This window comes from Thalassophryne amazonica, chromosome 2 (genome assembly GCF_902500255.1).
Source record: "Thalassophryne amazonica chromosome 2, fThaAma1.1, whole genome shotgun sequence".
In the NCBI taxonomy this organism is placed as follows: Eukaryota; Metazoa; Chordata; class Actinopteri; order Batrachoidiformes; family Batrachoididae; genus Thalassophryne; species Thalassophryne amazonica.
In genome coordinates, this window is record NC_047104.1 from 68,119,556 (window position 1) to 68,143,954 (window position 24,399).

The 24,399-nt window shown below is 39.8% G+C and overlaps 1 protein-coding gene across 1 annotated transcript in view; it reads right to left on the reverse strand.

Annotated features, from left to right (window-relative positions):
- fbxo22 (F-box protein 22) overlaps positions 1-24,399 on the reverse strand; it is a 38,236-nt gene that overhangs the window by 6,069 nt on the left and 7,768 nt on the right. Inside the window, exons 3-4 of the mRNA XM_034187193.1 lie at positions 15,994-16,081; positions 6,210-6,308 (exon numbers count right to left, since the gene is read on the reverse strand). Coding sequence (XP_034043084.1) covers positions 6,210-6,308; positions 15,994-16,081 — 187 coding nt within the window. The remainder of the gene's footprint in view (positions 1-6,209; positions 6,309-15,993; positions 16,082-24,399) is intronic.

The following is a 24,399-nucleotide window of genomic DNA, read 5'->3' on the forward strand; positions in this document are numbered from 1 at the left end:
GCCACTCCTTAGTAAAAGGCACATGGCAGCCCGCCTGGAGTTTACCAAAAGTGACCTGAAGGACTCTCAGACCATGAAAAACAAAATTCTCTGGTCTGATGAGTCAAAGATTGAACTCTTTGGTGTGAATGCCAGGCATCATGTTTGGAGGAAACCAGGCACCATCCCTACAGTGAAGCATAGTGGCGGCAGCATCATGCTGTGGGGATGTTTTTCAGCAGCAGAAACTGGGAGACTAGTCAGGAATGTGGGAAAGATAGTAAGTCCCTTCGGCTGCTCCCTTGTTTGCACTCGGGGTCGCCACAGCAAATCCAAGGTGGATCTGCATGTTGAATTGGCAGAGGTTTTACGCCGGATGCCCTTCCTGACGCAACTCCACATTACATGGAGAAATGTGGCAGGGGTGGGATTTGAACCCGGAACCTTCTGCACTGAAACCAAGCGCATTAACCACGTGGCCACCACCCCTGCTTTTATGAATGCAGTAATATACAGAGACATCCTGGATGAAAACCTGCTCCAGAGCGATCTTGACCTCAGCTAGCAGGATACTGACCCTAAGCACACAGCCAAGATATCAAAGGAGTGGCTTCAGGACAACTCTGTGAATGTCCTTGAGTGGCCCGGCCAGAGCACAGACCTGAAGCTGATTGAACATCTCTGGAGAGATCTGAAAATGGCTGTGCACAGACGCTCCCCATCCAACCTGATGGAGCTTGAGAGGTACTGCAAAGATGAATGGGCAAAACTGACCAAAGATAGGTGCACCGAGCTTGTGGCACAATATTCAAAAATGCTTGAGGTTGTAACATGCGTCAACAAAGTGTTGTGCAAAGGGTGGAAATAATTATGTACGTGTGATTTCTTAGTTTTTTTTATTATTTATTTTTAATAAAATCTGCAAATTTCTTTTTTTTTAAAAAACATCATGTCTTATGGGGTGTTGTGAGTAGAATTTTAAGGGAAAAAATTAATTTACTCCATTTTGGAATAATGGTGTAGCATAACAAAATATGGAAAAAGTGAAGTGCTCTGAATACTTTCTGGATGCACTGTAGGTTGCAGTTCTAAATATGATGGCACTGGAAGATAATTGGTTCCTGGAAGCATCACATTTCATTCTTAAGTCTTTTGCAGTTAATATGAGTCTTTCCTTCTCTAAACATTTCTTGTGACCTTGTCGACTATTTGCAACAAAATGTTTGATTTTTCGGCGATCACGCCTCAATACCTTAGCTATTTCATGAGTGTTGTATTTCTTTGACTTGACTGTCTGTTTAATCTCTTTTTTGGCCCATTTTGCCTGAGGTAAAGAAGTACCCTAATAATTATGCACACCTTGATATAGGGTGTTAATCACTTTAGGCCACACCCTCCCTCATTATACAAATATATATTACATGAGATTGCTAAATCCAGAAACATTCAGGTTTATAGAACTTGGAGCATGTCTTTATTGGTGGTAGATCATACATCACATTACAGCTGGTGACCCTTAATATGTGTAGACTGAAATCCTTGATAAACGGGGAAGTATGGCCTGTACTGTATATACCTGGATTTCAGCAAAGCATTGGATTCTGTGCCCCACCGTAGGATGATCCATAAGTTACAAGGCCGTGTATGGTATGAAAGGAAAGGTTCTTTGATGTTTGGAGAGCTTTCTGAGAGAGTCCAGAAAGTACGGTATCTGTAAATGGGATCCTGTCAGTGACTGCCACTGTTATCAGTGAAAAACCACAAGGTAACCATCCTTGGGCCTGTGTGGTTTATCATAATTGTAAATGAATTACCTGAAGTAGTGCACAGCATGATACAGATGCTTGCAGCTGACACTAAAATATTCAGTGAAATCAGAAGCTCTCATAACTGAGAACTACAGAAGACCTGAAAACCCTAGAAGAATGGTCCCACAACTGGCTACAAAGATTCAGTGCTCAACAGTGTGAAGTGACGCACCTACAGTTGTATGCAAAAGTTTGGGCACCCCTGATAATTTCCATGATCTTCTTTTATAAATCACTGGTTGTCTGGATCAAAAATTTCAGTTAATATATCATATAGCAGACAAACACACTGATATTTGAGAATTGAAATGAAGTTATTTACAGTATTTACAGAAAGTGTGCAATAATTATTTAAACAAAATTCGGCAGGTGCATAAATTTGGGCACCCTTGCCATTTTATTGATTTGAATACATTTAGCACTAATTATTGGAACACAAAATTGGTTTGGTAAGCTCACTGACCCTTAACATCCTTATACAGGTGAATCCAATCATGAAAAAGGGTATTTAAGGTGGCCATTTGCAAATGTTTCTCCTCTTTGCATCTAAACCAGGGGTGGCCAAGTTCGGTCCTCAAGAGCCACATTCCTGACACTCTTAGTTGTCTCCCTGCTCCAACACACCTGAATCCAATGAAAGATTAGAGCCTTTCATTGGATTCAGGTGATGATGCTGGAACTTTTGTTTGGTACCGTTACAATGAGATTTATAAAGATGACTGCCTGAAGAGAACATGTAAATTTCCACAGTCATTGATGATATGGGGCAGCATCTCAAGTAAAGGCACTGGGGAGATGGCTGTCATTACATCATCAATAAATGCACAAGTTTACGTTGATATTTTGGACACTTTTCTTATCCCATCAATTGAAAGGATGTTTGGGGATGATGAAATCATTTTTCAAGATGATAATGCATCTTGCCATAGAGAAAAAACTGTGAAAACATTCTTGGCAAAAAGACACATAGGGTCAATGTCATGGCCTGCAAATAGTCCGGATCTTAATCCAATTGAAAATCTTTGGTGGAAGTTGAAGAAAATGGTCCATGACAAGGCTCCAACCTGCAAAGTTGATCTGGTAACAGCAATCAGAGAAAGTTGGAGCCAGATTGATGAACAGTACTGTTTGTCACTCATTAAGTCCATGCCTCAGAGACTGCAAGCTGTTATAAAAGCCAGAGGTGGTGCAACAAAATACTAGTGATGTGTTGGAGCGTTCTTTTGTTTTTCATGATTCCATAATTTTTTCCTCAGAATTGAGTGATTCCATATTTTTTTCCCCTCTGCTTGGTCTAAAAAAGTAACCGTTACTGACTGCCACAATTTTTTTTCCTGATTTCTTATAGTGTTTCTTAAAGCCAGAAAGTTGCCATTTGAAATTACTTTAGTTTTGTGTCATGTCTGTGTTCTGCATTTTTTCTACAAAATTAAACAACTGAATGAACATCCTCTGAGGCCGGTGATTCCATAATTTTTGCCAGGGGTTGTAATGGAGTTGGTACTGCATGCCATCTGCTCAGTGGCTATTGTGAAGAAATAAGTAACTCTGGCACTCTAATTAACACATGCTTTTGAAATGATGGGTGTACATAACTTGATCCGTGCTGCCAAATTAATGAAAACAGATTAACAACCTGAAGTGGCCTTCATTCTCTTTATTCATTCTCATGGGTTTCATAAGCAAGAAATATGACGGCTTGAATTTAATACAGTTTGATTTTTTTTTTTTTTACCGATTTCAGGTTTAGGTCTCATGGCATCTTTGGGACACTCCTTAAATGTATTTTTCTTTACAGATGTTACTACACTAGAATGAAAAGCAATAAATAAATAAATAAAAACAGGCTGTGTCATTAAAATCAGGCAAGACAGTAACACTGTCTTACTAACCACACTGGTTTTAAGGGTTTAAATTTGCAGAGTGGAAAAAAGTAAACTGAATTTGTATGTCTTACAAAATGTTAAATTTTACTTAAAATGAGCAAATGCCTATACGTTAGCATCTCATGTTACATCCATTAACCATTGTGTGACATTTTATAGTAACATACTATGTAGATAAACTATGTAATCTTTTCACAATGCCAGGCATGCTGCCAACAATCAGAAATATGTATTCTACACTCTATATGTCAAATTTATTATAGTTTATCGATAGATTCAGCATTATCATGTATCCCTTTGAATTAGAGATGTGAAGTAACCCTGCAGTGACTCTCAGCTGCAATATCACATAAGGAGTGTTATCACAAACAGCCGAGGGAGCCATTAGAGCTGACAGATGATGGCAGCCTGATAAGCCATCATCCTGAGGAGAGAGAACGTGGCTGATGGAGAGTTACTTCTCCAGAGGGTTATGATTATGTGGAGAAATGGGAAGCCCTGCACCAGGCAAACCAGACAATCTGTCACAGAAAGAGTCAAGGACGACGGACGAGTTTGCCAGAGATTGTTTCCAGCTAGACAGCAGATGTGAAGATTAATTCTCTGCTGCAAGATGAACTTTCCCTTTAGACACGCATAAGCCACCTGCATAACTTTCATTCTCTGCGGATTATTCAAGTTGTGCAACATGCAAAAGTCACATATTTAGTTTTTATCTCAACACCGATTTAACTGCCTGCTGCCATCTGTGATTTTACACAGTATATACACATGAATTATGCAACTACATGTATAGCTAGACTTTATATCAATATGCTTGAATTTACTAGGATTTTTTTTTTTTTTTTTTTTTTTTTCACCAAATGAATGAAGCATTGCTATTTTGGAAAGTTTGTCTATGTTTCTGCACCTTTGCTTTTTTTTTGAGTATGTGTGCACATACAAGCAGCAGCAGCCTTGGTGGCCACAATGAGCTAGGCTTTAGACATGAAAGAAGCCAATAAGCTCATTCAAAGCTACATACAAGTTCAATCACACCTGCTCTAAATTCCCATCATGCATGTAATGATAAGATGGGAGGGTTTACAGGTTTTGACTCTTTGTATTAAAAAGGGAGGGAATGGACTCATTCACCAAGTGCTTTTCAAAGGGTAGATGCCTAAGCTTTTCATAAGAGCACTGGAATAATTCAAACATAACTGGTCTTGTTGAAATCAAGGGCACAATTTAGAACTAGAAATTGGGGGAGACAAAGTGCGAGGCCTGCAGGGCCGAAGCCCATAGGCCGGGGGTCAGGCCGGGGGTCTGGGGGCTGCTTTAGGCCCCCAGAAGCCAACAGTTTCTAGATAAGCTCAGATGCATTCTGAGCATCCAGAACAGTAATTTTAATGTTTTGAGACCATAAAGTGGACACCATTTGACTTATGCAATTTGAAACTGTGGAAACAAGTACTTTATTCTGAGAATAGCCAGCACTGATTTTATTAACATCCTGGTGTAAATAAGGTATCACCACGTGTAGAACTCAAAAAGAATGATAGGTTGAGTTTTCATTAAAAAAACAACTGCAATGTGGTAAAATGTATTCATAAATATGAAAGAACAGGCTCTTAATAATTATTAACTATCGCATACTGTATTTTTTTTTCCCTCAAGATTTGTTTTTGCATAAGTTTGAAAAAACAACAGATCATAAGTTTAGGATAAATTACTTATGAATTTAATTTTCAAAGTGGCACTAATGACAACACTCATACTGAACATAATTTCGCTTGCACAGACTGACTTTGGAGATCAAGCAATAATTGCAGATGGGCTTTCTGAGGTCCCAGATAGCTTTACTGATTTCCTTTTCTAACTTTCAGAATTTAGTAAATTAGCATATGGTCCATTGATACGTATGTGTAGACACTAGTCCCTAGAGGCAACTATTTTTGGCTTCAAATCTGGGCAAATGCAGTCCCAGAAAATTCCGAATGTGACAAACAAACAGGTGTTGTAAACAAGTCAATGCTGCTAAAAATACAAACTTGCAGAAACACAGATACTATTCTGACATGGTTTTGCACATCAGACTGGCAGAGCATGTTTCAAGTACACACATATATGTCAGAAGGTGGCGGGGGACATTCCATATTCTGTCCCCCCTGGTTGAAAAGGTGGGGGGGGGGGACATGTCCCCCCGATCCCCCACCAAATTGCGCCCATGGTTGAAATGGGCAGAGATAGTCAGTTGCTTTCATTCCAAATCAACAAGACAAGAAATTGGTCAGTTGTGAACTACGCAAACCCTGGACTAATAAAATAAGAAATATAAATGTTAAGATGAGACTAATTCATTGCCAACAAAACGTGATTCATTACCTATGCTTACAATGATACTAAAAATCTATTAATTAGATAACAGTACATGTAGATTAATTTATCAGAAGGAATACATTATGACTGGATTCCATTATTAAAACCCTTCATGTAATAACCTCTGCCTCTTTTCTGCAAAGGAAATGAGCAAAAAACAGAAAAGAAGAGCACTTACAGATGATGCCTGGTGTGGCAACGCCCATGATGTCACAGCCTTTGGGGAACAGCATGGTAAGTTCTTCAACTGTGTCTGGACTGTGGCGGCACTTTGTTGCTTCAGAATAGTTAAGGAAACATGTTAATTAAAAAATAAATAAATAAATAAATAAAAAATAAATAAAAGCTGATTGGTTTATTTGCCCATGAATTTGTTGCTTTAAAATTCAGTAGTTCAGAAATTCCAAGTTATACTACTATACAACAAACAAACAAACAAATAAACAAATAAATGCTGTGGCTGGCAGGTAGCAGTGGACATACGCCCTCAGACAAAAAGGTGTAACACTGACAGTGAAGGGTCTGAAATACGTATATGGTCAGACACAATTTACATTAAGACAGCCAGACCCATTCTTCTTCTTCCAGCTGCTCCTGTTAGGGGTCGTCACAGCAGATCAATCGTTTCCATCTCACCCTGTCCTCTGTATCTTCCTCTGTCACACCAGCCACCTGCATGTCCTCCCTTAGCATATCCATAAATCTCCTACGTGGCCTCCCTCTTCTCCTCCTGCTGGTGGCTCCATCCTCAGCATCCTTCTCCCTATATACCCCGGGTCCCTCCTCTGCACATGTCCAAACCATCTCAATCTCACCTCTCTGTCTCCAAACCATCCCACCTGAGCAGATATGTTCATTCCTAATCTTGTCCATTCTCGTCACTCCCAAAGAGAATCACAACATCTTTAGCTCTGCCACCTCCAGCTCTGCTTCCTGTCTTTTTGTTAGTGCCACCGTCTCTAAGCCATACAACATACCTGGTCTCCCTACTGTCTTGTAAACTTTCCCCTTCACTCTTGCTGATATTCGGTCAAAAATCACTCCTACCACCTTTCTCAACCCACTCCATCCTGCCTGCACTCTCTTTTTCACCTCTCTATCACACTCTCCATTGCAGTTGGCCCAAGTATTTAAACTCAACTACTAGAGTTGTAGTCTTACACACCTCTCTGCAGCTTCTCTCCCCCTGCCATCCCCTCATTACCCCATCCCCGTAGAGACGGTGCCTGCTCCTAGACCACCAATAACCAGCAAAAATCTATTTAAGCATAAAATTCAAAACGAAAAATATATAGCACCTTCAACTGCACCACAGACTAAAACAGTTAAATGTGGTCTATTAAACATTAGGTCTCTCTCTTCTAAGTCCCTGTTGGTAAATGATATAATAATTGATCAACATATTGATTTATTCTGCCTACAGAAACCTGGTTACAGCAGGATGAATATGTTAGTTTAAATGAGTCAACACCCCCGAGTCACACTAACTGTCAGAATGCTCGTAGCACGTGCCGGGACAGAGGATTAGCAGCAATCTTCCATTCCAGCTTATTAATTAATCAAAAACCCAGACAGAGCTTTAATTCATTTGAAAGCTTGACTCTTAGTCTTGTCCATCCAAATTGGAAGTCCCAAAAAGCAGTTTTATTTGTTATTATCTATCGTCCACTTGGTCGTTACTGTGAGTTTTCTCTGTGATTTTCAGACCTTTTGTCTGACTTAGTGCTTAGCTCAGATAAGATAATTATAGTGGGCGATTTTAACATCAACACAGATGCTGAGAATGACAGCCTCAACACTGCATTTAATCTATTATTAGACTCTATTGGCTTTGCTCAAAAAGTAAATGAGTCCACCCACCACTTTAATCATATCTTAGATCTTGTTCTGACTTATGGTATGGAAATAGAAGACTTAACAGTATTCCCTGAAAACTCCCTTCTGTCTGATCATTTCTTAATAACATTTACATTTACTCTGATGGACTACCCAGCAGTGGGGAATAAGTTTCATTACACTAGAAGTCTTTCAGAAAGCGCTGTAACTAGGTTTAAGGATATGATCCTTCTTTATGTTCTCTAATGCCATATACCAACACAGTGCAGAGTAGCTACCTAAAACTCTGTAAGTGAGATAGAGTATCTCGTCAATAGTTTTACATCCTCATTGAAGACAACTTGGATGCTGTAGCTCCTCTGAAAAAGAGAGCTTTAAATCAGAAGTGCCTGACTCCGTGGTATACTCACAAACTCGTAGCTTAAAGCAGATAACCCGTAAATTGGAGAGGAAATGGCGTCTCACTAATTTAGAAGATCTTCACTTAGCCTGGAAAAAGAGTCCTGTTGCTCTATAAAAAGCCCTCCGTAAAGCTAGGACATCTTTCTACTCATCACTAATTGAAGAAAATAAGAACAACCCCAGGTTTTCTTTTCAGCACTGTAGCCAGCTGACAAAGAGTCAGAGCTCTATTGAGCTGAGTATTCCATTAACTTTAACTAGTAATGACTTCATGACTTTCTTTGCTAACAAAATTTTAACTATTAGAGAAAAAATTACTCATAACCATCCCAAAGACGTATCGTTATCTTTGGCTGCTTTCAGTGATGCCGGTATTTGGTTAGACTCTTTCTCTCCGATTGTTCTGAGTTATTTCATTAGTTACTTCATCCAAACCATCAACATGTTATTAGACCCCATTCCTACCAGGCTTGCTCAAGGAAGCCCTACCATTATTTAATGCTTCGATCTTAAATATGATCAATCTATCTTTGTTAGTTGGCTATGTACCACAGGCTTTTAAGGTGGCAGTAATTAAACCATTACTTAAAAAGCCATCACTTGACCCAGCTATCTTAGCTAATTATAGGCCAATCTCCAACCTTCCTTTTCTCTCAAAAATTCTTGAAAGGGTAGTTGGTAAACAGCTAACTGATCATCTGCCAGAGGAATGGTCTATTTGAAGAGGTTTCAGTCAGGTTTTAGAATCATCATAGGACAGAAACAGCATTAGTGAAGGTTACAAATGATCTTCTTATGGCCTCGGACAGTGACTCATCTCTGTGCTGTTCTGTTAGACCTCAGTGCTGCTTTTGATACTGTTGACCATAAAATTTTATTACAGAGATTAGAGCATGCCATAGGTATTAAAGCACTGCGCTGCGGTGGTTTGAAATCATATTGTCTAATAGATTACAATTTGTTCATGTAATGGGATCTTCTTCACGACTAAAGTTAATTATGGAGTTCACACAAGGTTCTGTGCTAGGACCAATTTATTCAGTTTATACATGCTTCCCTTAGGTAGTATTATTAGACGGTATTGCTTAAATTTTCATTGTTACGCAGATGATACCCAGCTTTATCTATCCATGAAGCCAGAGGAGGCACACACAGCCAATTAGCTAAACTGCAGGATTGTCTTACAGACATAAAGACAGGGATTACCTTAATTTCCTGCTTTTAAACTCAGATAAACTGAAGTTATTGTACTTGCCCCACAAATTCTTAGAAACATGGTGTCTAACCAGATCCTTACTCTGGATGGCATTACCCTGACCTCTAGTAATACTGTGAGAAATCTTGGAGTCATTTCTGATCAGGATATGTCATTCAAAGCGCATATTAAACAAATATGTAGGACTGCTTTTTTGCATTTACGCAATATCTCTAAAATCAGAAGGTCTTGTCTCAGAGTGATGCTGAAAAACTAATTCATGCATTTATTTCCTCTAGGCTGGACTATTGTAATTCATTATTATCAGGTTGTCCTAAAAGTTCCCTAAAAAGCCTTCAGTTAATTCAAAATGCTGCAGCTAGAGTACTGACGGGGACTAGAAGGAGAGCGCAATATCTCACCCATATTGGCCTCTCTTCATTGGCTTCCTGTTAATTCTAGAATAGAATTTAAAATTCTTCTTCTTACTTATAAGATTTTGAATAATCAGGTCCCATCTTATCTTAGGGACCTCGTAGTACCATATCACCCCAATAGAGCGCTTCGCTCTCAGACTGCAGGCTTACTTGTAGTTCCTAGGGTTTGTAAGAGTAGAATGGGAGGCAGAGTCTTCAGCTTTCAGGCTCCTCTCCTCTGGAACCAGCTCCCAATTCGGATCAGGGAGAGAGACACCCTCTCTACTTTTAAGATTAGGCTTAAAACTTTCCTTTTTGCTAAAGCTTATAGTTAGGGCTGGATCAGGTGACCCTGAACCATCCTTAGTTATGCTGCTATAGACGTAGACTGCTGGGGGGTTCCCATGATGCACTGTTTCTTTCTCTTTTTGCTCTGTATGCACCACTCTGCATTTAATCATTAGTGATCGATCTCTGCTCCCCTCCACAGCATGTCTTTCTCCTGGTTCTCTCCCTCAGCCCCAACCAGTCCCAGCAGAAGACTGCTCCTCCCTGAGCCTGGTTCTGCTGGAGGTTTCTTCCTGTTAAAAGGGAGTTTTTCCTTCCCACTGTAGCCAAGTGCTTGCTCACAGGGGGTCGTTTTGACCGTTGGGGTTTTACATAATTATTGTATGGCCTTGCCTTACAATATAAAGCGCCTTGGGGCAACTGTTTGTTGTGATTTGGCGCTATATAAAAAAATTGAATGATTGATTGATTGACTTCTACTCCGTGTAACTGCACTATTCCACTGGGCTCCTTCCCATTCACACACATGTACTCAGTCTTGCTCCTACTGACTTTCATTCCACTGCTCTCCAGAGCATATCTCCACCTTTCCAGGCTAGACTCAACCTGCTCTCTCACTACAGAGCACAATGTCATCTGCAAACATCATACTCAATGGAGACTCCTGTCTGATCTCATCCATCAACCTGTCCAATTGCGAACAAGAAAGGACTCAGAGCTGATCCTTGGTGTAATCCCACCTCCACCTTGAATGAATGTCATTCCTACTTCGCATCACACTACTATCACACCATCCTTGTACATGTCCTGCACTACCCTCACATACGTCTCTGCCACTCCAGACTTCCTCACACAATACCAAACCTTTTCTCTCGGCACCCTGTTATAAGCTTTCTCCAAATCCACAAACACACAGTGTAACTCCTCTTGGCCTTCTCTATTCTTCATCAGTATTCTCAGAGCAAACATTGCATCTGTACTGCTCTTTATAAGCATGAAACCATATTGCTGCTCACAGATCTCCACGTTTTCTAAGGCTAGCTTCTACTACTCTTTCCCATAACATCATGCTGTGGCTGATCACAAAGGGGTCGGACGGAAATTTTTTTTTTTTTAATATGTTTAATTTTTTCATGGACATTCAGTGTAGAGTACTGCATCCAGTGCACCAAGCAAGTCCATGCAACGCTCTGCTACTGTATGCAAGTTTCCGTAACACTGCGCTACTGTACACTATACCTCCACAATGGTAGCCTAATCAGTACATAGCTGCATTGCTAGATTTTATTCATCTCACTGGACTATGCTGAACTTTGTTGGCAGTGAAGCTTCAAAACCACAGAAGAAGAAGAGGTGGGCCAAACCCACAGAGGAAGAAGAATCTTCACCCCTGTGTGCAACACACGCCACCATTCCTTTGCAATAGATACGTAGTACAATGCAACTCTACGCAGGCCCGGTGTGAAAGGGGTTTTAAACTCCAAACACAAACATCATAATTTTAGGCAGAAATTTAACTTTTGGGTGTGTTTCCCCCCCCCCCCAAAAAAATCAGGGCGTCCAAAATTTTAGGCTCTGACCAGCATTCCACATTCCCAACCCACAGGGCAGCCCGGGGCAAAACCCAATCCAAATGGTAGTCCATTTTCCAAGATTGCCGCCATGCATTGTTGTTTTATTAGCAGTTCAGGCTCTAGACCACCAAAGGTCTTGATCCAGGTGCCCAATCCTACATTTTGAAAGATGAGGAATGCAGTGGTACTATTTATATCCCCAAACGATGAGTCAGGGAGGGATATTATGGTTTTCGTGGACTGCCACCATGTTCACCACTGTGTATGCCACTGCAGAGTTTTCACATTTGCACGTTAACTCCAAGAACTTTCATTCAATTCTTTTCAAAATTATCTGGAAACATTCATGGCCCCCTGATGATGATTTTGTTTTTTACAATCCCAAATCAGAAAAGTTTGGATGATATGAAAAATGTGGTGATAGGGGACCCATAATGATCCTGACATTTACTTTGACTTCTATATCTGTAACTGCAGAATGTATGAAACCAACAAATTTCATGTTTTGTGAGGTCAACTTTATTTTATTTGTTCATATACATCCATTCCCACGTTTAAGGCCTGCAGCATTTTCCAAGCAAAAAAAAAAAAAAGGTTGGGACAGGGCAGTTTTGTCTAAATGTAAGAATTAATTAACCATTTTTCCAACAAGTTTTCTTCAGAAATGTCAGGGGATGAATACATGAACATTTCCAAGTCATTGAATATTTCTTAGACTTCATTTACATCAATCATTTAGAAATACAAACAGTGTGGTACTTTATGGTAAATCTGTGTTGGGTAGGCAGTTCTACAAAATTAAATATCCATGCTGGAAGGAGATGAGTGAAGGGAGCCACCAAGACACAATTCTGAAATAATTTTTGGCTTCTGTTTGTGTGAGTGGAGAAACTGGGAATAGTGTAACTTTTATATTTTTAATTTTCATTTTACATATACTCCCAACTTTTCTGATTTGTGGTTTTCTGTTGCATTTCTGAAATTACAGAAGTGCTATACAGAAAAGTCTTAACATTATATATATATATTTTTTAATGTAGAACAAACGTAAACACCAAACTCTTAAAAAGAAGGAAAAAATACACGGACATGTGCTGGGAAAAACAGAACAGTGCAAACTGTTTTAACTCCCATGTTTTTTGAAAATAATAAAGTAAGAGATAACTTACCTTGAAATAAATAAAAGATAGCTGCAGCCTAATAACACTGAAAAATAACATAAAATCAACAGCTTCTATTTTGGTCTGACTGCAGTTAATTTTAGTGTGACAATGGAATTCCTCCTGTTTTTTCTCCTCAGTCACATTTTGTGCTTGAGCATAAAACAACTACATTCAGCTCAAGATTTATGGAGCTAAATCAAGGCCAAAAGTTTTGTAATCTGAAAATAAAAAGATTGAAAAAAAGTTTTGAAACTGAAAATTCAATGTTTGTTCTTGAATTTTATAATCATTTAAAAAGTATTATCAAAATAAAAATAAGTGTAAGATATATTTTTCAGTTAAATAATTTTTTGATTCAGCTCTAATTTTTTTGATCAAATAATTTATTTTCATTCATATTTCTTTTTTTTCCCCACCTTCAGATTTTTTTTTCACTTTCAGATCTTATTTTTTCAGTTTCAAACTTTTGGCCCGTTCTGGTGTGAGAGGGCGTGGCTTTGATTGAGAGGGGCGTGGAATAGTGAGTGACAGGAGAGCAATCAGTCCTCACATGATGTTGCTTTCAGGAAACGTGGGTACTTTGATAGCTAATGACTTAACACTTTCTCTCCACTGTATTGTCTTGATACCTGTCAATAAAGTGATGCTGAAGATGTCTATTACAAGTAATTCTAGACCACTCTTGGTCATTTTTGATGTCTAAAAACTGGAAAATATGCAAGATTGTAAAGTTTAACACCTATACCTAAAAAAAAAAAAAACGATGTGTCCCAAATCCACACAAGACCGTTAAAGCAGCATCGCCACATCACCGCATAAAATTGAGGCAGGTCACTCATTTTACAGGCTGCCAGCAGTTATTGTGCATCAAGCAGTGAAGTGTTATGAGCTTTCTAAGTGACACACAGAGAGACCTGGCTCAGCAGATCTGAAGGAAGCTTTAATATGGACAGCACCAAGCAAACCGCCCATAAATCCAAATCCAAAGCCGCCCGGAAGAGCGCTACCGGCTACCAGCGGTGTGAAGAAGCCTCACCGTTACATAGCACTGTGTCACTCCGCTGCTACGAGAAATCCACGGATCTGCTGATCCACAAGCTGCCCTTCCAGCACCTGGTGAGAGAAATCACTCAGGACTCAAGACTGACCTCCGCTTTCAGAGCTCCGCTGTGATGCTCTGCAGGAGGCCAGCGAGGCTGACCTGGTCAGCAGCTTGTGTATCAGCAGCTCCATAGATTTCTGGTAGCGGTGGATCTCTCTCAGCACCTCAGTGCTGAGCCTGTAACGGTGAGGCTTCTTCACACAGCCGGTAGCCGGAGCGCTCTTCCGGGCACCTTTGAATTTGGATTTACGGGCAGTCTGCTTGGTTCTGGTCATATTAAGTTTACGCTGTGAAACTGCCGGCCACTTTATTACATCGTCATTAAATTCACTATCCGGTACAACATACGGATCCACTGAACCAACTGCTACACATCGATCACAAGAAATAGCTTTATCTCGAGGGTTTAAAGCCTCGAGATAAGCTTTCATTCTCTCTATTTTCTTTCACGCACCAGCCGCATAGTAAATAAACGCTGGAGATGGGAGCAGAGTCATTATCTATCAAAGTACCCACATTTCCTGAAAGCAACATCATGTGAGGACTGATTGCTCTGCTGTCACTCACAATTCCACGCCCCTCTCAATCGAAGCCACGCCCTCCCACGCCAGCATGGGGTCAAAAGTTTGAAACTGAAAAAATAAGATCTAAAAGTGAAAAAAAAAGATCTGATGGTGAAAAAAAGAAATATGAATGAAAATAAATTATTTGATCAAAATAATTACAGAGCTGAATCAAAAATTTATTTAAACTGAAAAATATATATCTTACACTTATTTTTATTTTAATAATACTTTTTAAATGATTATAATATTCAAGAACAAACATTGAATTTTCAGTTTAAAATTTATTTTTTCAATCTTTTTTTATTTTCAGATTACAAAACTTTTGGCCTGGATTTAGCTCCATAAAGATTTCAAATAAATACCTTTGGAAAATAACAGTCTGTTAACTTTCAGAGTTCTCACCTGTTTAATGTGATTTCTGCTTCTGAAAATCACTGCATAGTTTCTCCACATCAGGTTTGGTTTTTGTTGTTTTTTCCACATGTATGTGTGAATTTTTTTTGTTCATTCATATATTCTCATTTTTAAAAGGAATTTAGACCATTTACTTCATCTCATCAGCTCAAAAATTCAGTATAACTGTTACTGATGTGCACAGGGTGTGAACAGGACGTATAGTCAGAACTGTGCAGGGAGAAATAAAGCAGCACCACAGTTTTGTTTGTTTTCCTAACATGTTGCTTCACCCTCCGTTGCTCTGCGCACTGTCTCACTGCACTGACTAGAGCACTTGGGAAATCCCCTCCCTCCTCACAGCCAGCCGACTCACACACACAGCTCCTGCGACCAGCCGCATTTCTAATTTAAGATGGCTTTGAGCAAGCCGCCCACTATTTTTTCGGCTGTCTTTATCGAAAACTGACCATCCAAATGACGCCTGAATGGCTCACTACCTAAAACCCTGACGAACATACTCTTCCTTTAAAATGACTCCATCACCATTTCTCTTCCTATCCTCACCATGCTACAACACCATGAACCCACCGCCTATGCTCCTGCTCTGACTTCCCTTCCACTTGGTCTCTTGCACACACAATATGTCTACCTTTCTTCTCTCCATCATATCAACCAGTTTTCTCCCTTTACCAGTCATACTACCAACATTCAAAGTCTTGACTCTCACTTCCACCCTTCTAGTTTTCTTGTTCTCCCGCTGTCTGTGGACACATTCTCCTCCAGCCAGACCCATTCAGCTGAAAAATATACCCACTGGCCACATCATTAGGTACAGACCTAGTCAGGATTACTGGAACTTCTGAACTTTAAATACTGAATTCAATTTATGTCTTGAAATCATCTGAATATTGCAGCAGAATCAAGAATCATGAAATCAGGCAGTTTTTCCAAATTTCCACTGCCCAAAGAAATTTAGCTGTGCGCACAATTTGGGTGAACATCACTCATACTGCCTCATACTGACCTTTGCTTTGTCTGTAGCAATAAGCTTGTCCGTTAAAGCTTTCACTGTCAACCATTGTCAGAACTGTTTTGGGCAATAGGAACACATTCTGTAAAAAACAAATAACTATATGTTAAATAAATTTTAAACACAGCAACATGAGAACATGAGATTGGTTACAGTGGTATAAAGTGTTTGGAATAAGAAGAAAGTCCATTAAAGAGCGTGATAGTTGTTGAGATTTACATTGCGTGAACACTGTGCAAGATAAACTTTGCACTCTTTATGGTTTCCTTTTTATTGTAATTCAACACAATTGTTTCAGCTGTTCAAAACAAGACAAAAACAATCCCAGTTGACACCAAATACACCTGATGGTAGCTCTGGATTTTGCAACGTGGGCCTTTATTCATTTATTTAGATGTTTTGGTTCCAAATTTTCATTGAGGACAAAAATTCTGTTCATGAGGAGGAGTTCATTCTTCTGCTTCTTTGTAAACAGGAATGAGCTCTTCAATAGTAATCAACATGCTTGGATTTAGAGGAGAAGGGTCTCTACAATCCAGAAGAAAACTAAATTCAGTTGCTGTTTAAAATGCTTCTTTAAATTTGTAAACATGTAAGTAAACATGCACACATTTACCTCTGTAAAGGTGCGTTTACACATAAGCAAGACGCGTTACGAATGTCATTTTTCTGTCATTCGTGACACATTCCTGACATTCTTAACATGACTTAATGCATCTGAACAGGTTTCTTAATAGTGCGTGTTGGTGCGTGATATTCTTGATATTCGTGGAGCATGTTTTTGCCTGTCAAAAAAAATCTTCCACGAATGTCACACACCACCCTCATTTCGTCTCATGTCGTGGAGGTCGCAACTGAGCATGTTGATCCGTCTTGATGAGTATTGATCCTTAATAGAAAATGACAACGTTCGTAGTGGTTCCTGTGATGGTTCACAGCCCAAACTGTCACACGTTATTACGAAGTGACACGGAAACTGTCAAGTTTTGACACGACTTGTAACGCGGCGTCACGTCACTGCGTGCCACGACGAATCAGTTTTCTGTCACGTGCACACAATTAAACTCAGCTCCACAGGGTTCAGTTTGATGCAGAATGCCAAAGAGGAACAGTGATGCGAAGTCAGCCCAGTGTCGTTCCACAGTTCCTGCTGAAGCTCCTCAGAACGCTCCTGCAGGTGTTGCACCTGCTGTTGTAACCGATGAGCGGGAGAACGAGTCTGAACCAGAGGAGGGAGAGAAGACTCACGTGCAGCCAGACATCTCTGCACCTCCTCCAGTCCGGTGGAGGAAGAAGCGCGCGCACAATTAAACCCTGCTGCACCGCATTCAGTTTGATTGCTGACACCAAGTCGGCTAAAAGTCTCATTTCAGTGCTCTTCAGTGCGCTCCTGCAGGTGTTCCACCTGCTGCATGTGCCTGATGTTTCGGAAAACGCGCGAGACGAGAGCCGCATAAAGCTACACATCTGGCTCTTTCCATCTACTCCTCCTCTCTGCGCCACTCCATGGCACAGAGCCCAACTATGCATGCAGTCACAAAGTTCTTCTGAGAAACTGGAGCGATCTGAATTGTTAGCAACGGTTGGATGAATATGGGTGTGTGTGTGTGGAGACAATTCACCTCGTTCACAGCATGACAGAACTTAACGATGCGCTGTTACGCGCAATAGCACACAACAACGCAGAACATTATTCTTTACCGTGCGTAATGGTTCCTGATAATTCTCCAGCAACACGTGCCATTAATCATAATGTGTGGTAACAGGTTGCAACAGTTCCTGAGGACACCTGATGCCTCTGCCCTGAATAATCACATTCGTGATCAGCAGCCAAGAATGTGTACTTCATGGTATTCGTGACTTGTCATGTGTAAACGCAGCATAAGGATCTCTTCTCCATGCTATCACACTTTCTAGTGACTTTTTCCCCCTATTCAATAGTGACAGTAAGTGGTTTATTTTGAGGGGTTTTTTTTCCAACTGTCCCAAAGCCTGACAGTGCATCCGAAAAGTATTCTCTGTGCTTCACTTTTTCCACATTTTGCTATGTTACAGCCTTATTCCAAAATGTCACCACAAAAATTCAACTCACAACATCCCATAATGACAACATGAAAAGTGTTTTGTTTTGGGGGGTTCTTGTTATAAGTTTATTAAATAAATAAATCTCATGTACATAAGTATTCACATCCTTTGCTCAATACTTTGTTGGTGCACCTTTGGCAGCAATTACAGCCTCAAGTCTTCTTGAATATGATGCCACAAGCTCGGTGCACCCATCTTTGGATTTCTCTTTGCAGCACCTCTCAAGCTCCATCAGGATGGATGGGGAGCGTCGGTGCACAGCCATTTTCAGATCTCTCCAGAGATGTTCAATCAGATTCAGGTCTAGGCTATGGCTGGACCACTCAAGGACATTCAAAGAGTTGAACTGAAGCCACTCCTTTGATATCTTGGCTCTGTGCTTAGGGTCATTGTCCTGCTGAAAGACAAACCTTCACCCTCGTCTGAGGTCAAGAGCACTCTGGAGCAGGTTTTCATTCAGGATGTCTCTGTACATTGCTCCATTCAGCTCCCCCTCAATCCTGTCTAGTTTCTCAGTTCATGCCGCTGAAAACATCCCCACAGTATGATGCTGCCACCAACATGCTTCACTGCAGGGATGGTGCCTGGTTTCCTCTAAATATGACACCTGGCATTCACACCAAAGCGTTCAATTGTTGTTTCATTAGACCAGAAAATGTTTTTTTCTCATGGTGTGAGTCCTTCAGGTGCCTTTTGGCAAACTCCAGGTGGGCTGCCATGTGCCTTTTACTAAGGAGTGGCTTCTGTCTGGCCACTCTACCATACAGGCCTGATTGGTGGATTGCTGTCGAGATGGTTGTCCTTCTGGAAGGTTTGCCTCTTTCCACAGAAGAATGCTGGAGCTCTGACAGAGTGACCATTGGGTTCTTGGTCACCTCACTGATCTAAGGCCCTTCTCCCCCGATTACCCAGTTTAGATGGGCAACCAGGTCTAGGAAGAGTCCTGGTGGATCCAAACTATCATTTACAGATGACGGAGGGCACTGTGCTCATTGGGACCTTCAATGCAGCAGAAATGTTTCTGTACCCATCTCCAGATTTGTGCCTCAACAAAATCCTGTGTCAGAGGTCTACAGAGAATTCCTTTGACTTCATGCTTGGTTTGTGCTGACATGCACTGTCAACTGTGGGACCTTATATGTAGACAGGTGTGTGCCTTTCCAAATCATGTCCAATCAACTGAATTTACCCCAGGTGGACTCCAATTAAGCTGTAGAAACACCTCAATGATGATCAGTGGAAACAAGATGCACCTGTGCTCAATGTTCAGCTTCATGCTAAAGGCTGTGAATACTTATATACATGTGATTTCTTAGTTTTTTATATTTAAGAAATTTGCAAAAACCTCCAAAAAAAAAAACAACAAAAAAAAAAACACTTTTTTCACATGGTCTTTATGGGGTATTGTGTGTAGAAGTTTGAGGGGAAAAAAGTTAATTTTATTCATATTTGGAATAAAGCTGTAACATAACAAAAAATGGAAAAAGTCAAGTGCTATGAATAATTTCCGGATTGCATTGTACATTGCATAGCTGTTTAGCCTGTGAAGGTGTTAGCGTTTTATCCATAGGCTCTGTATGACACACAACAAAGCCTGTGTCATGTCACCCATAAATTTTTCCCACAACAGCCAATATGATATGTTGACAGCAGTTCCCGCGCTTATTCACGATTAACTCACTAATGCATTAAGGGGTGGTGCATTGATGGCTCAGTGTGCGACGAAACTAGCTTGAACATGCCCCTCTCTTCGAGTTCCAACCACCTAAGCTAACAGGCTAACCTCGGTTCAGTGTTTATTAAATACTATTTTGGGGGGCTGTGTGGGTGGTTCTCTTAGTAATTTGCTTTGATGTAGACATTAAAAATTATAAACCGCTTATGTTCTTAGTAATCATGCATTAACAGATGAGGCTACCGACAGCCGCTAAAAGTGCTAAAATCATTAGCATACAACATTAAATACAACAATTTTCACTCAGTAGGACAACTGCAGCAGGGAAGTCTGACTTTATCTTTTAGGATGCTTCACCAAACAGTAAATCAGATTATTCAAGGTCTTTGCAATGAAATACTCTAAACGAAACAGACAACCTCCACAACAGCTACCAGCCATATCAAGCGGACAAAGAGTTATGGTCAGCCGCTACAAGGGGCAAAGTCACTGGGCTCAGATGCCGTTATTCAAAGTGACCAAGACTCAGAACTTTATTGCTTAAAACATCTGAAACTAAGACATTAGACCCCCTCCCCCCACACCAAGTTCTCATAGAGGGGGAAGCCATCTACAGAGAATGCTGTTTTTTGTACCAGGCTGTAAGCATGTGCTGTAAAGTTGGACTTTTTTTTTAAGTATATTTTTTATTCAAGAAAGCACAAAGTAAGATGCATTTAAATACAATATCTTGAGTTGGATTTGTTTTCTTTTTTTTTTTTTTAACAAACAAACCCACCCACCCACAGCACCCATATACTGCTGTAACGGAGAAAAAAAAACAACAAAAAAAAAACATAAGCATAGATAGCTAAGTTAAATAAATGAACAATACAAGATATTAAATAGATTAAATAAATAACTAAAGGGAAAAACAATAATAATAATGATAATAGTAATGCTGGTAAGAGTTAAGTTGTCCATACAGTGTCCATACAGGCTGAGCCGGGCACAAGATGATGTTCCATTAATTCTTTCCTGAGCACGTTCCCAAATGTATCCAGGAATTTCAGAGCCAAGTTCTTCAGACCATGCAGTTCTAAGCCCATCTAATGTCGTTTCCTGAAGAGAGGTAATTATATTTGAGATATTTGCGATATGCCTCCTGAAATGCATAGGGTTACGCAAAATCTTCTCAAGTCCTGAGTCAGCTGGAGAAGCAGGAAATGTTGGACTTTGACTTTGAACAAAATGACGGACCTGAAAATATCTGAATAGGTCAGATTTTTGTAAGTGGAATTTGGCAGAGAGGTCCGTAAAATTGGCAAAAATGCCATCTATATAGAGGCGGTTACATGCATCCAAACCATTCCTCCTCCATAAAGTGAAGGTATGGTCTATTCTGGCAGCAGGGAAAAGGTGATTATTACAAATAGGGCTTTATATAGAAAAATCTTTTAGTTTGAAATGTTGTCTGAATTGTATCCATATCCTCAGAGTAGAAGATACCACAGGGCTAGAAGTGAATTTAGAGGGTGAGAGTGGTAAACCGGCAGTGAGCAAAGCAGGAAGTGAGGTAGAGTTACAGGAGTTTGCCTCAATCTTACACCAATCTAACTGAGGACTCTGGTACCAATATATAATTTTTTGAATATTAGATGCCCAGTAGTAGTTTCTCATATTAGGTAGTGCCAGGCCACCCTTATCCCTAGGCCTTTCTAAAAACTCTCTGTGGATTCTAGCATTTTTATTTGCCCAAAGAGGAGATTAATTTATTTAAAGATTGGAAAAAAGACAAAAATATTGGGAGACATTGAAACTGGTATAAGAAACGGGGTAAGATTCATTTTTATACAACTAACTCTACCTGGAAGAGATAAGTAAAGACCAGACCATCTCTTAAAATCAGCTTCGAATTTCAGCAAGAGGGGTTTAAAGTTCTTTTCATAGAGATCAGAGAGAGCACGGGTGATGTATATGCCTAAATATTTAAATCCAGACTTTGATATATGGAAAGGGAATGTATTGTCTGGTAGCTGAAGAGCCAAATTATTAAGTGGAAAGCATTCACTCTTAGAGAAGTTTAATTTGTAACCAGAGAAAAGCCCAAAGTCATTAAGGATATTGACAATATTCGGAATACATGATAATGGGTCAGAAATATACAGAAGTAAGTTGTCAGCATATAAAGAGATTTTATGTTCAGTTTCGAACCTACGAATACCAAAGACATTAGGGGTTGCCCTAAATTTGATTGATAAAGGTTCGATAGCTAATGCAAATAAAAGTGGGCTAAGAGGGTAGCCCTGGCGTGTACCTCTTGAGAGAGAATGGTTGGGAAGATATCTTGTTTGTAATTACTGATGCTTTAGGAGATGTATATAATAAACGTATCCAGGATATGAAGTTTGAGCTGAAACCAAATTTCTCCAATACAGTAAATAAGTAACTGAATTCCACTCTGTCAAATGCTTTTTCCATATCCAGGGAGACAACAACTTCAGGAGTCTCCCTGGACGCAGGAGAGTAAATAACATTTAAAAGTTTACAGATATTTGTGAAGGACTGACAGCCCTTTATGAAACCAGTTTGTTCCGTTGAGATGATATTGGTGGTAACATTCTCTAGTCTTGAAGCTAACAGTTTGGCTAAAATTTTAACATCAACGTTAAGCAAGGATATAGGTCAATATGACCCACAATCATTTGGGTCCTTGTCTGGCTTTAAAAGAAGTGAAATGGAAGCCTCTGTTAAAGTTTGTGGTAAATGGCTCTGACTGAAGGAGTGGTTAAACATTTCAAGTAGCAGGGGAGTGAGTTGAGGAGACAACTTTTTATAAAACTCAACAGTATAGCCGTCCAGCCCAGGTGATTTGCCACTTTGCATTTTATGAATGGAGTCAACAATCTCCTGTAACTTTATGGTTTCTTCAAGGCTGTCTTTGGCCTCTGTGTCTACTTGTGGGATATCAATGTTGTCTAAGAAAGTCATCATATTTGATTTATCTTGTGGGGAAGAAGATGTGTATAGTTTGGAGTAAAAATCTCTAAAAGTGTTATTTATCTCTATTGGGTCTACAGTCAAGCATTGTGATGTGTTACGTATCTGAGGTATTAAGCGAGACGCGGATTTACACTTAAGCTGGTAGGCCAGAAGATGACCTGCTTTATCCCCATGTTCATAATAATGTCCTTTTAACCAAAGCTGACGTTTTTCTGTTCTGTTGACAATAGGTCATATTAGGTTATCAGTGCAACCCTTTCTTTATATAACTCAGGTGTTGGGGTGGTAGAATATTGCTGATCAATGTGTCTTATTGATTCCAGGAGTTCTTTTTCTTTTTGTTTTCTCTCCTTACTACGTGAAATAGAATAAGAAATAATCTTCCCTCTTATAACGACTTTAAGCGTTTCCCATAATGTAGATGGGGATATGGAGTTAAAGTATATGAACTCATCTATTGCTTCACCAATGAATTCACAGAAGTGACTGTCTGATAGTAGGGATGTGTCTAATCTCCAGACTCTTGGCTGTGTAACATTTTGGGAAAATGAAATATCCAAGAAAACTGGTGCATGATCAGATTCGACAATTGCAGTATAGTCAGTTTTCTTTATAAAAGGGAAAAGTGTCTTTTCAATGAGGAAAAAAATCGATCCGACTATATGTGTGATGAACATGTGAAAAGTAGGAAAATTCCTTTTTGTGAGGATTAAAAAACCTCCAAGGGTCAACACAGCCGGCTTTGTCAGCAAACTCACCAAGAGCAAGAGACATTTTAGAGCGTGCCAAAGTTCTAGGGCTGGAGCGGTCCATAGCTGGGTCCATAACCGTGTTAAAGTCACCAGATAGAATAAGACTATGTCTAAGTTTGGGAAAAGAGAGGTGAGTTTATGTATAAAGCTAACATCATCCCAGTTTGGAGCATAAACACTTGCTAATATTACTGGAGTGCTGAATAGCAGCCCAGATACTATCACAAATCGCCCTTGGGGGTCTGAGATGGTGTAAACAATATTTTTTTATGGATCAGGATGGCTGCCCCCCGTGCCTTATTATTGAAGTTAGAATGGAAGCTCTGTCCAATCCAGTTCTTCCTAAGCCTGATATGATCTGCTATTTTCAAATGTGTTTCCTGTAAAAATATTATTTCTGCATTTAACCTCTTTAAATGAGAAAATATCTCGGCTCTCTTATTAGGCCCATTCATTCCTTTCACATTCCAGGTAATGAAACATGTTGATGTTACACCTACATCCGCCCTGACATTATTTATGTCATGCGACATATGACATGATTAGAAATGAAAAGCAGGTTGTGCACCCCAAGGCGTCTGTCAGTAACAAACAAAAATATACTAAATAATATATATATATATATATATAAAAAAAAGCAGCATAAAATCTCCGCTCAGTAGAAAAAAAACAATAACACTTTCATAGGGATGAATCCCCTTTAACCCCAAACATAACATATCCTATGCCCGCCCCCGGAACATGGGCAGACTGCAGGCTCTCTTCTAACTCCTGGACCTTCCGATACATCCTCTCCTTCTAAACTGTGAAGAGCCTATGACCATTTAGCAGTGATGGATATTAGTTGAAACCATTTCCATGTTAAAATTTAAATGAAAAGCACGCAGTCAAATATGCTGCTGATGG